The following is a 13,470-nucleotide window of genomic DNA, read 5'->3' on the forward strand; positions in this document are numbered from 1 at the left end:
CAAAAATAAATAAACTTAAAAAAAAAAAAAGAAAGAAAGAAAGAAAGAAAGAAAAGAAAAGAAAGAGGGAGAGGGAGAGAAAGAAAGAAAGAAAGAAAAGAAAGAGGGAGAGAGAGGGAGAAAAAGAAAGAAAGAAAGAAAGAAAGAAAGAAAGAGGAGAGAGGGAGGGAAGGGAAGGATGGAAGGGAGGAAGAAAGGAAGGAAGGAAGAAAAAAAAAAGAAAGGAAAATCCCCTCTTTCCCTCAACAAAAGGTACAGCAATGAATGCCTTGGATGCTTTTGTTAAATGTACCTTCAAGCTCATAGTCTTTTCCAGATAAGAAAACCAGAGTACAGTATCTAAATGCTCCCAGTTACGGTGCGTTGAGGAGCATACCGTGAATTTGAAGCCCCCTGTGTGTGGTCTGACAGATGGAGTCTCTATAAAGAAACCTCAAAGAACTGGCCGTACGACGTGGTGCTCATCGAATCTTCGGCACGGACCTTACCTTGGAAGTTTTGGGTTGGGTTCGGTCAGGGGTCCCCAACTCCTGAGTGACACAGCACTCTGCTGCTCCTCAGCAGGTGGGCGGTGGACAGGGGCTGGGGAAGCCGAGCTCGGGCCAGGCTGAGCGCGGGGAGCGGAGGATGACGATGACCGGGAAGTCCCGCTGCAAGACAAAGTACCAATCAGGTTGTACTGAATCAAGTCCGAGGACTCCCTTTCTTTTTTTATGTTATTAACAGCGTCTGAAATTGACAGGCACTTGATGAACTATGTGTTCGCTACAGCGGTGGTTTCATTTCCTTACAAAGGAGATTTTAAAATTGATGGCACTTTTACCCTCGAAGTTATTTTGGGATTAAGGAGATTGTTCACGAGAAGAGTTACGCAACCCTGGAACTAGCTACTTTCCCTCTCACTTCGACAGTCAAGGAAACTGAGGCTTTAGGCTGCCTTGACTAAGGTCGTTGGCTCCAGTTTACCAGCAGGGCTGACTCCCCAAAGGCAGAGGGAACAGAGCAGTCTCACTTTCCGGCCAAGAACAACCCTGGATCCAGTTGTTTTAACTGCTTCGAACCATACCTTGCCCTACCTCCTACCTTCCAAGGACCCCCAGAACCTTCCAAACGTTCCTGCGGGTGTCAGTAAGACAAACTCTTCTTCTGAAGGCTTCAGCCCTAAGGTACAGCAGAGCAACCTCTTCAACCTCAGATACCCAGTGTGATAAGTGACCTGACCATTCCCTCAAAGCAGGTGCATAAATTTGAGTGGCAAACTTTATCCAACATTTTCATTGTATCCAGATTACATTTAGGTATCTTTCTTGAATTCAAAGGTATTGCCAAAGCCAAGAATGAGGGAATTCTCTACGTAATAACATGAAAAAAAAAAGGTTTTCGAGATGAAACAGCATCCAGATAAGCTGCATTCCAGTCTGTACAGAATAAACCCATTAAAAAACAAGGTTCCAAATACATTGTCAGTGATCACTGGACAAATTTGAGAAGCACACACCCGAAAAGATTCAGTGGTCCTCTTTTTGTTTGGGGGAAGGGGTATTTTTTTCAAGCACCTTTGAAATGTTTAAGTCTTTAATTTTCACTCAAAATTGCAAACTGAGATTAAATGGCCCAAATCCTCCAACATAAGCTCCGGTTAAACAGGCTCGCGGGGCGCCTGGGTGGCTCAGTCGGTTAGGCGTCCGGCTTCGGCTCAGGTCATGATCTCACAGTCTGTGAGTTCGAGCCCCGCGTCGGGCTCTGTGCTGACAGCGCAGAGCCTGGAGCCTGCTTCGGATTCTGTGTCTCCCTCTCTCTCTGCCCCTCCCCTGCTCATGCTCTGCCTCTCTCTGTCTCAAAAATAAATAAAAACATTTAAAAAAAATTAAAAAAAAAAAACAACAAAACAGGCTCGCAAAGCATTACAGTAAAGACACTTTCCAAACAAACAAAAAGCTACTTAGAGTTCCAGGCCGGTTACACATCATTTTCGTATTCCCTTCTGATGCCTGTCCAGGGACACTACTGACTTATATTTGTGAGTAGATGTCATAGCATCTGGGATTCAATTTCCTATTCTGGTTTTGTTTTTTTTTTCCCCATTATTTTTTAATGGACACCAGAGAGTCTTTATTGTTTTTGCCACAATTAGTAGGTGTCTTATAGTTGGATACTAAGGGTATTTCCAAATTATATTGTTATGAACATGAACTATGAACTCTTTTGAAGATACACATAGTGTTTTCTCTTGGCTTTATAAAGGATTTCTAGGAATAGGATGCTTGGATCAAAACTTCCAAGTTTCTGTGGCTCTTGACTGCCTTCCAAACGGACTATAGTCACTTATACTGCCACTCATAATATCTGAGCACCATTTTCTCTACATTTACTATGTAATTATCTTAACTATGTACCACATATTCATCCACTGTGTAATTATTTCTGTCAATATCCCAGCTGTAAAATGCTACATCACTGAGTTTCATTTTGTATTTCTTTGATTACCAGGGGCTCAATATTTCCTCTTGAGTATGTTTACATGGGAGAAGAAGGACAGTTTAGTAGCAATGATTTCAGCTCTGAAGCCAGACTGCTCAGCTCAAAAACTGGGTATCATCACCCACTAACTCAGACTCCTGTAAGCTCTTAAATTCTCCAGGCTTCGGCTTCTTCTCTGGTAAAAATTATAACAAATGAGAACAACAAGAACAGAGGCACCTGGGTGGCTCAGTCGGTTCGGCGGCTGACTTTGGCTCAGGCCATGATCTCATGACCATGTCTGGGAGTTTGAGCCCCGCATCGGGCTCACTGCTGTCAGCACAGAGCCTGCTTCAGATCTGTCCCCCTCTCTCCATCTCTCTTAAAAATAAATAAACATTAAAAAAAAGAAGGAGAAGAATAATAGTTTTTGGCCATTTGATTGAATTAGGGTCATGTGTACCTTAGAGTTTTCATAAAGAAAAATATAAGTCAAAAACTTATATTTGACAGATGGGCCCTTAATAAACATTAGCAATTTGTTCATTATTATTATTATTCAGATTTTCTCTTCTCTGGACAACGTTCAAATCTTTAGTTTATTCTTACAGGTAACTTTTTTCAGACCTCCAAAATCAGCAACTGTATTTCAGGTTTACTAACCCGAATGCACTCAATTCAATTCCACACCCAGGCAGCTATTACACAAAACGGAATCCTAGGTTCTGGGGGAAAAATACAATCATAAAAAATGTGTCTCCCTGATCTCAAGGAATTCACACAAAGGTTATCGGTTGAGCCTTCTGGGGGAAATTATAGGTTGGGCCAATATAGTTAAAAACTATTTTGGGAACTGGCAATGCAAGCTGGTGCAGCCACCCTGGAAAACAGTATGGAGGTTCCTCAAAAACCTAAAAATAGAACTACCCTACGACCCAGCCATTGCACTACTAGGCATTTATCCACGGGATACAGGTGTGCTGTTTCGAAGGGACACATGCACCCCCATGTTTATAGCAGCACTATCAACAATAGCCAAACTATGGAAAGAGCCCAAATGTCCATCGATGGAAGAATGGATAAAGAAGATGTGGTGTATATATATATATATATATATATATATATATATATATATACACACACACACACACACACACACACACACACACACACACAATGGAGTATTACTCGGCAATCAAAAAGAATGAAATCTTGCCATTTGCATCTACGTGGATGGAACTGGAGGGTATTATGCTAAGTGAAAGTAGTCAGAGAAAGACAAAAATCATATGACTTCACTCATATGAGGACTTTAAGAGACAAAACAGATGAACAGAAGGGAAGGGAAACAAAAATAATATACCAACAGGGAGGGGGACAAAACAGAAGAGACTCGTAAATATGGAGAACAAACAGGGTTACTGGAGGGGTTGTGGGGGGGGGGGTGGGCTAAATGGGTAAGGGGCACTAAGGAATCTACTCCTGAAATCATTGTTGTACTATATGCTAATTTGGATGTAAATTTTTGAAAAATAGAAAATAAAAAATAAATAAATAAATATCATAAATTGCAAAAAAAAAAAAAAAAACCTATTTTGGGAACAATGCATCCATTATAGTGCTGAAAGGAACTTTCCAGAACAGCTAGCCAGCCGGGCTAGAAACAATAGCTCTGAGGGTGCCCCCTGGGGCTGGGGAGGTTACAAGGGACTCACTCCTGGGATGGCCATACTCCACTAGCAGCTACTACTTCCGGAATTTTTGTTGTAAACCAAGTGTTTTGTTCATTAGCAATGGTGGTAGAAATGAAGCTTCCTGGATGAACTTAATGACTTTTAACGAGATTGACATGAGAAAAGAGTAAGCAAAGATGAGATGGGGTGTTCCAACTCTGTGGATGGAACTGGGGCATCCCAGAGGTGCGTTCTGCACGCATATCAAAAGGACAATCAAGCCCAGCAAGTCGATTAGCCCAGGATAGTGCCTTGGGCGCATTCCTGGGTCCCACCACTGATTCCAGAAAACTCATGACTACTTGATTGCAAGCCGGTGATCAGCTGAATCCTGCTGCTACCCCAAATGAGCCTTTTGTGGGAGATGCGGTCAGAGTCCCCAGACGGGGCAGAATGGACTCAAGACTTGGTTTGGAACCCTCACCTTCACCTGCAGAGGAGACTGTAGCCCTCTCCAATCTGCTTACCAAAAAGACCCAAACGGCTTGAGTCGAGAACCACATGGCCTATGTTGAAATGACTTAATGCATTTACCTGTCCTAGAGCATATCACTGGCCACAACACTCCAGAAGTTTCTTTTCTTCTTCTTCTTCTCTCTCTCTTTTTTAAAGCATTTAAAGTGGATTATCTAAAAGTAAGCTGAATGTACACATTTCGAGAGAAGCAAGACACATACACTTTGTATTCGTTGCTTTTCAGAGTTTGAGCTCTAGTGGCAATTTTGTTCTCCATGAATGAATTATAGGAGCACGTCATGGGGAAGAGGTAGTTTTATAAGGAAATCGGTTTCTCAAATTGCTGTGGGGGGAGCCCCACTTTGACTCCACTTTCAGTGATAGGCTTGTAAATTTTTTTGCACCAACACTAAGAGTAAAACCTTTGAGTAAAGTCCTATCGATATATGTATATTTCTGAAAAAATTTCGTGTACTACTATGATAGGAAACGACAGAATAAAATAGGCAGAGAAGGAAAAGATCAGGACCTCAAGTCCCCAGGTAGGGAAGAACACACATTTTGGAACAAGGCTGGGAATGTCTGACCACAGCAAACCCCCTCAGGGGTAAGGTTCCTCTTAAGAATGTAACAGACCCCACCTACTCCCCTTCAGGTTTCCTTCAGGAATTTGACACAAGACCTGACTCAAAATCAGTAGACCAGAAGACCAGTGACCCACCGGGAACCTCACCTTAGGGCCGAAGACCACCCCTCATACAATGGAAACGAGCCAATCAGGAATGGACCACCCAGCACCTAGAGGTGTCAAGCCAATGAAGAGTAAAACCTGAGAAGGAACCTGGGGGAAGGAAGGGGAGGGGCGTGACTAGAACCTCATAAAACAAGGACCCTCCCCTATAATCGCAGGCACTAACTTTCCAACGCCCCCTCTCTGTGAAGAGAGCTCATACTCTTCTTGCTTTCTGATCCGATACTCCAAAGACCTCTGCCTGCTGCTCATTTTGTGTCGCCTCGTCACTCCTCGAAGGGGTAAGACGACAAATCCCAGGTTTTGAGGTAAAAAAAAAAAAATCCTGCCACCCTACTGCGCTAATAAATTCTGCACATTGTAAAACAAAAAAGACGGGGAGAGGAGGACTAAAGCCTATTCGTTTAGTCACTTACGGCATAAAAGATGAATTGTTATTAATATTTGTAGTGAAAGCAATGTATTACTAAATCTGTTTAATTTTTGAAAATCTCTTGGTTAATGATGTTGTGATAGAGCACTCTGAAGGACGCTCCAAGCTTGTGTATTCTAACATTGTAAGGGCTGTCTTGGGGGGCACCTGGGTGGCTCAGTCGGTTAAGCGGCCGACTTCGGTTCAGGTCATGATCTCACGGTCCGTGAGTTCGAGCCCCGCGTTGGGCTCTGTGCGGACAGCTCAGAGCCTGGAGCCTGTTTTGGATTCTGTGTCTCCCTCTCTCTCTGACCCTCCCCTGTTCATGCTCTGTCTCTCTCTGTCTCAAAAATAAATAAACGGTAAAAAAAAAATTTTTTTTAATAAAAAAAATAAATAAATAAGGGCTGTCTGGGGTGACAGGGATAGGCTGGGGAACACAGTAGAACACTCACAGCTCCGCTCCCTGATTCTTGATACTTAGTGTTCAATCTACCCACCAATTATACAAAGCGGGTTTTTTGGTGAATTTCAGCTAGTAGTTCTCACATCAACTGTCCTCGCAGACCGCCACTGGGTGTCATCACATTTTTATAAATCTGACAAATGGGTCAAAACCCAGGGATCGTCTTCACTTGAAAGATTTTGTCAGACAATTCCTTTTCTAAGTTTCTAAAGGTTTTTTTTTTAAAGAGATTTGAGGGGCGCCCGGGGGGGCTCAGTGGGCTGAGCATCTGACTTCGGCTCAGGTCGTGACCTCACGATTTGTGGGTTCCAGCCCCGCTTCCGGTTTGCTGCCCTCAGCCAGTCAGCCCAGAGCCCCTTCGGCTCCTCTGTACCCACTGCCCCCTCTCTGCTCCTCCCCCGCTCGCGCTCTCTCAAAAAAAAATAAAACATTTTTTAAGAAATTAAAAATAAAAAGTTTTGGTCAGTCACGAAACCTACCGTATTTCTTGGCAACATGTTTACGTTAGCGGTGAAAACATTTCCCAGCAGCTGTTTCCAGAATGGGTCTCTGTAGCCACAGTTCTTTTGAAAAGCAGTCACTCTCCCTGTCACTGTGAAACTTCACAATTACCTTGGAGGGTTCCTGGTGGACTCCCTTTCCTCCCGCCATCTCGAGGTGTTCATCAACCCAGAAGTTCTCCAAATTGGGTGGATCCAGAGTTTTCATAGCCCAGTATCCAGGCATGCCCCTCCTGTCTTCCCAGAGGACAGTGGTTGGGGGCTAAAAGCTTCAGCTCTCTAATTACTTGTTCTGGTTGGTGACCAGCCCCACCCTGAGGCCACCTAGGTGCCCCCACGCCTAAGCTACCCCAAAGGCCACCTAGGTGCCCCCACGCCTAAGCTACCTCAGGAGCATAAACTCAGGTATGGAAAAGAGCTTTAATGAATAACAAAAGACATTCCTCTCCTCCCAATCTCTCAGGAAATTCCAAGGGCTTCAGAGCTCGGTCAGGAACCAAGGACAAAGACCAAACACGTATTTCTTATTCTGTCAGGGCTAAGCACAGTGGCAATCAACATTATTTACAATACTGTCCAAGGACCCTACCACCATGTGGGGCACTGGAAAATTCTTGATAAATACTGGCTGACGGAATATCTGGCTTCACACACAAACACTCCCTACTCAGCAGGTTTTGCCTCCTCCTTCAGAGAGCTCAAATCTGAGGCCCCTTATCCAACCTCTCCCTCCCTCCTTCCATCAAAGACCAATCCCCCAACCTGTGTAATGGAATCGAAGAGCTTTTTGCCTTCTCTGAAACCTGGCCCGCTCATTCTTCAAGTATTTCTCACTCCCACATCTTTGGCCTCTCCCTCTCCATCAGGAACTTGCCAGCAACCTCAGAACTTGTTTGAGTCCCTCCAATCACTAGTGGAAAATGGAAGGAAGGAAGGAAGAAGGAAAGAAGGGAGGGAGGGAGGGAGGGAGGGGAGGGAGGGAAGAAAAGAAAGAAAGAAAGAAAGAAAGAAAGAAAGAAAGAAAGAAAGAAAGAAAGAAAGAAAGAAAAAGAAAGAGAGAAAGAAAGAGAGAGAGAAAGAAAGAAAGAAAGAAAGAAAGAAAGAAAGAAAGAAAAGAAAGAAAGAAAAAGAAAGAGAAAGAAAGAAAGAAAGAAAGAAAGAAAGAAAGAAAGAAAGGAAGGAAGGAAGGAAGAAAGAAAGAAAGAAAGAAAGAAAGAAAGAAAGAAAGAAAGAAAGAAAGAAAGAAAGAAAGAAAAGAACACCCACAGTCCCCATATTTCCTCCATGTCGTCTATGTCTGTTTTGGTTTTTCTCTCCAGGTCAGTGCCTCCTCTTGTCATCCCATACCCCTCCTCAAATGATCTTTCTTATATACAGTGGTTATTTACATGCAACAGCTGCCAACATGTATGACCCTGGGATCATGACCTGAGCTGAAATCAAGAGTCGGATGCTCAACTGATGGAGCCACCAGGTGCCCCGCAGCCCATCTCTTTCATGAGTTCCAGATGCCAATTCCTTATCCCCAGTGGGATGCCTCACAAGCAAAACCTGTCTGAATGGAACTCCCTTCCCTCCCAGCCTCATGCCAACCTGCTCCCCTCCGGGGTTCCCGAACACCATAAATGGTTTCACCACTCTATCCCGCTCTCTCCCTCTCCCTCCCTCTCTCTCTGCCCCTCCTCCGCTCATGCTCTATCTCTCAAAAATAAACACAAGGGAAAAAAAAATTCGCAGACTACAGAAATATATGGTTGTCTTTGTTATTGCTGTTAGCTAAAAGCTTTTAATGTTTCCTAAAACTAAATTCTCCTCTGAACATGATCTACAGTAAGTTTCGTTATTAAAATTCTTGCGTAGAATTTTTTTCTTGGAGTTCTATTAGGGATTGGGTCAATTTCCAAATCAACAAGTGTGGTTCATTGACATCTTATCACCTTAAAAAAATTAAAAGACATGGGGCGCCTGGGTGGCCCAGTTGGTTAAGCCTCCAACTCTTGATTTCGGCTCAGGTCCCATCTCATGGTTCCTTAAGTTAGAGCCCCGTGCTGATGGTGTGGAACTCAAGAGTTTAAACTTTGGAGACTTAACAACTGCACTTAAGCCTTCCTTGGAGACAAATCCTGGCAGGACATGTGTGGCTGTTCACCAAGAACACCAGTTTAGTCACTTTTATTATAAGAATATTTTAAAATGCAGATGTTTGTTTAAACATTACACATAGCTTCTCTAGTCACTAGAAGCTTAAAAGTTAATTGTATTTATAGTGTAGTTCCTAAGTGCTACAGCACTTCCAAAACTGGCTCATTCTTTCCCTCAACCAGGCAACTTTGTCCTCCAGGGGACATGTGGCAACCTCTGGAGTCGTTCAGATTGTGGTAACTGTAGGGAGGAGCCTGTTGGCATCCAGAGGGTGGTGGGGGGGGGGGGGGGGGGAGAGGCTGGTGCACATCTCACAATGCACACAGTACAATCTCCACAACAAAAGCTTAACTGGCCAAAAAATGTCAAATTTGAGAAACACTGTTCTAAACAGCCATAGCATTTGCCACAGATGGGCAGCAAGGAAGCACAACCCTAAGCCAGGCATCCAAAGCCAATGTGGTTAAGAATACAGATAAGCGGGGCACCTGGGTGGCTTAGTTGAACTTCCGACTTCGGCTCAGGTCATGATCTCATGGTCCGGTCCATGAGTTCAAGCCCCACCTCGGGCTCTGTGCTGACAGCTCAGAGCCTGGAGCCTGCTTCGGATTCTGTGTCTCCCTCCCTCTCTGCCCCCTTCTTCCCCAGCCTCCCCCCGCCCCCATCCTGTCTCTCTCTCTCTCAAAAATAAATAAACATTAAAAAAAAAAAAAAAAAAGAAGAATACAGATAGGCCCCCAAGAGAAACACACATGATTTATATGAACAGTCATTTGGGAACTCCTCTTATAAGCCAGGGAGTTAGGCATTTGACATTCTGAACTAGAACCATGAATAAATTTTCATTAGGATGACTCTTACAAATAGTGACACAATTCCTTGGTCACTAAAATTCCTTGGCCCATAAAAGACTCCTTAACTCAGTGCAGCTGAAGTACCCCCATACTTCACAGAAAACAGACACAGAATCAGAAGAAATCCTTTTCAACAGTATTCATCTGTTTCGCACCACGTCACTCCGCAGCAAATGCACAATACCATCATAGGTCAGAATTTTTCATTCACCGGAGAACGCAATCACCAAGTAGAGCAGTTTCTAAGATCTAACAATGAATGATGCATGAACCAAATTTGACTTGATTTCTTGGGTTTTAAAAAAGAGCCAATATTTAAATCAGGTTTCACTTTAAAAAAAAAAAAAATGAAGGGGCGCCTGGGTGGCTCATTTGGTTGGGCGACTTTGGCTTGGGTCATGATCTCACAGTTCGTGGGTTCGAGCCCCACTTGGGGCTCTGTGCTGACAGCTCAGAGCCTTGAGCCAGCTTCGGATTCTGTGTCTCCTTCTCTCTGCCCTCCCCACTTGCACTCTGTCTCTCAAAAATAAATACACATTAAAAAAAAATTGTTTTTTTAATGAAGATTTTTCAGCTGTTGAGGGGCGGGCAGAAAGGTTTGGTCACACTGGGCCAGAATCCCTGCATGGTTATGGGTAGGGAACGGTCAATACCCACACAGATTTTTTTTTTTTAGCAGGTCCACTGTAAGTCACCCACGACTAACCAAGGCCCCCTTAACTCCCCCGTCCATCATCGTTCAGTCCCTACCCATAGGTGATTTTGTACATAGTGGAAAGTTCTCAGGGACAACATTTTTCTTAGTGTTAAGCAACTAAGTCACAAATGGAAAAAAAGCAGCTTGTGGTTGGAAGTAGTATTATAATCAGTCAAGGCTGAATTATAATTAAAGAAGGATGAAACCCACTACAGATTTGGGGGCCAGGCTAAGGAGGTCCTTCCCAGAGCCAGTCACCGAAGAACAACCTGGAAGCAACCTTCAAACCCTCACCATGAAATGGAAAACTCAACTCCTTCCACTTACCAACAAAAACTTTGTAAAAGTAAACACACAGTTTATTACATTGTTCTTTTTAAAATTGAAGAGTTAGCCCTTTCTAAGAACTCCAAGTTTCCCGAAACTACCATCCTGAACGTGTGGGGGGGAAAGTCCATTAAGCAAGAGCAGATATCCATAGCGCTCAGTGTTTCTTCTTTTTTTGCCAGAAGTGAAATCTGTTACCGTGTTCCCCGGCAGGGGAGCCTGTCTGGAACTGCCTGGGCTCCTAGCAGGTAATTTACACTGATCTCTAAAAACCATTCGCCCCTCCCCCTCCCTTCCAAAACAAATCTGCCTTTCAGAACAGCTCTGAAAGGGGGACAGAATGCCCAGAGCAGGGGACCAGTCCCCGACTGGGTGCCTCACCTACCACTCACCAAATTCAGGCCACACAATCCTGTAGCCTGTTCTCATCGCTAGGAACCACTGCTTTCTGCCAACCCCGCATATCCTTCCAAGTTGGCCTCTTGTCTTACTATTTGTAAAACGAAGACCCTCTTCCCTCTAGAAAGAAAGAAAGCAAAAGGCGCCGAGGTTGCCAGGTGACTACCAAACTCACCTCCGCCTGGGCAGCCCATAAGGCCCAGCCTGGATCTGCAGGCGACCTCATCCACCGCGAAAGAGAAGCGTGCGGCCTGCTGGGGTGCCTGGGGCTCGTTCTGCATCGAAAGAAAGCGCTGCAAGGAGAAAAGGCTGTGAGCGAGGATCCTTCCACCTCGAAAAGCTAATAACCAAAAATTGGAAGAAAGGATTCAGAAACTGGGTGCTAAAAAGGTGACAAAACACAAACCAACCAAACAAAACAACTCCCCCCCCCCAAAAAAAATACCCCAAAAGCCTAGGAGGGGGGCTAGAATGTGTTTCAGAATCACCTGTTTCCCTAACAGACCCAGCGGCGCGAGTTTCCTAGATCCGCGCGCGATGGACAGAAAGAGAGCAGAAGAGGGAGAAGCGTGGGGGCTTCCGAGTCCCCCACTGGCGTCTCCTTTCCAGTGGCTTGCCCCAGGGCGAGTCATTTCTCATCCCGGTGTGGGCATCCTCATCAGTAAGACGGGGGGTAATGATGCCTCTTCGCAGGGCTACGGGGAGCATTAAATCAAGTTAGAGCTGCTGGCACCCAAGGGACGGCAGCGACTTAACTGTTCGCTCTCTGCCTACCCTCGGCTGCAGCTAACTCCGATTTCTCAGCTCCTACCCGCTACCCGGATCGGGGGGGGGGGGGGAAAGAAGGCAGGAAAAAGTGGCTTCCAGGTGACACGGGGCACCGGAGTCCTCTCCCCGGGTTCCACGGATCGGACCAGGAGTAAGGCGCAGGGAAGGCGTCCCGCGTGCACACGCGCCCGCCTCACTCCCACCGCGCGTCCGCTCCCTCCGGCCCTCCGCTTCCTCTTCCCGAGAGCCCACCCCGCCCGGGGTGAGAGCCGGCTCCCTCCCTCACATCCTTCCCATCCCTCCACCCGCCGCCGGGCGCCATAGCAGGAGATCGAGGTTGCCGGTATGGAGCGGGCGAGGTGGAAGAGTCGGTTACCTGCAGCAAGCCCGCGGCCGCTGGGGCGCAGGGGGGTGCGCTACCGCGCGGCACCCCAAGCCCGCCGCGCACCCGCCGGGCGCTGAGCTGCGCTCGCCGCGCTGGCCGACAGCGCCTCCCGGCCAAGGGGCTCGGAACCCGCCCGCCACGCCCCCGGTCCCACCCCTCTAGGCCCCGCCCACAGCATCCCCGCCTCGCCCACCTCGGAGGCCGGCGGGCGCGGCGGGCGCGGTGGGCGGGGCGGCGGGGCGGGACGGCGCGCGGCTCACGGCCGGGGACAGCGCGCCCTCTGGGACAGCCGCCCCGCGTCCCTGTGTTTCCCCTCTCCGCCTCCTCGGGTTCGCCTTGCTTCTTAGTTCCCCCCCCATACTGCACAAGAGCTGGGTGAGTAAGTGGGGTCTTCTTCAAAATTCTGTGCCCTTTTCCTTGGAGGCGGGAAACGCCAGAAGTGCCGCCTTTTCTGATTTTCAAAATGTTTTATAAAAAAAAAAAAAAAAGACCAGAAAAAAAATGCACATGCCAAGGTTTTTTACGTAAAGTTTAGAAATGACCGTGCAGGTTTTTTTTTTTTTTTCCCTAATGAGCCTTGTTGGTTAAATTTAGTATTTAAAAAACGCATTATGTCCACGTGTTTTCACAGGAGAACTAAGACGAAAATTAGATTGTGAACCAATCCACAGTGCCCGGCAGAAGTAGAAAACACCTGTTTCCACCCTTTGTAGCACATAGGCTTGGGTCACTTAAGAAAGTTGACATGGTCTCCTTGGTAACAAGAGGAATGCTGTGCATTCTTCCATAGGACCTTTAGTTCCTGGAGAGCAGGAGGGATTGTGACTCCTCTCCGTATCATTTATTCATTCAACACATGCATTGAAGTAAATGAAGGAAGGAGGTAGGTCCATACTCACTTCCCCGCCCACCATGTCCTGCTGAAGCCACAAGGCACATCTGAGATCCTGTAACTGGAGGCTTGCATGGTGCCCACCATTCCTAGGAAAGGTCATTGCCCAGGCAAGAAGCTTGAACAGAGAGCAGGGCCAGGCTGGCCTGGACTGAACCCCTGAGTCTCTGAAGTTCACCCTCTTTGGGCTTTGGACTTGAAGAGGTTAGATACCCCAGGGATGGTGGG

The 13,470-nt window shown here is 46.1% G+C and overlaps 1 protein-coding gene across 1 annotated transcript; it reads right to left on the reverse strand.

The window, feature by feature from the left end:
- Positions 1-507: 507 nt before the first annotated feature.
- Positions 508-13,317, reverse strand: LOC131490779 (uncharacterized). The gene is made up of 4 exons (XM_058693235.1): positions 13,250-13,317; positions 12,342-12,801; positions 11,373-11,490; positions 508-650 (listed from the first exon to the last, which is right to left on the reverse strand). Exons 1-4 carry the CDS (start codon positions 13,315-13,317, stop codon positions 514-516), a joined length of 783 nt encoding a protein of 260 aa, XP_058549218.1. The 3' UTR covers positions 508-513.
- Between the last annotated feature and the right edge of the window lie 153 nt (positions 13,318-13,470).

Source organism: Neofelis nebulosa, chromosome 12 (assembly GCF_028018385.1).
Source record: "Neofelis nebulosa isolate mNeoNeb1 chromosome 12, mNeoNeb1.pri, whole genome shotgun sequence".
In the NCBI taxonomy this organism is placed as follows: Eukaryota; Metazoa; Chordata; class Mammalia; order Carnivora; family Felidae; genus Neofelis; species Neofelis nebulosa.

Bases quoted from the DNA above. Each gene is read 5' to 3' on its own strand.
- LOC131490779 (XM_058693235.1), bottom strand. From the start codon at position 13,317: ATGCAAGCCTCCAGTTACAGGATCTCAGATGTGCCTTGTGGCTTCAGC. The intron at 12,802-13,249 runs GTGAGTATGGAC...TTTGAAAATCAG, and splicing joins AGGACATGGTGGGCGGGGAA to AAAAGGCGGCACTTCTGGCG. The intron at 11,491-12,341 runs GTAACCGACTCT...TTCTCCTTGCAG, and splicing joins CGGCCGCGGGCTTGCTGCAG to CGCTTTCTTTCGATGCAGAA.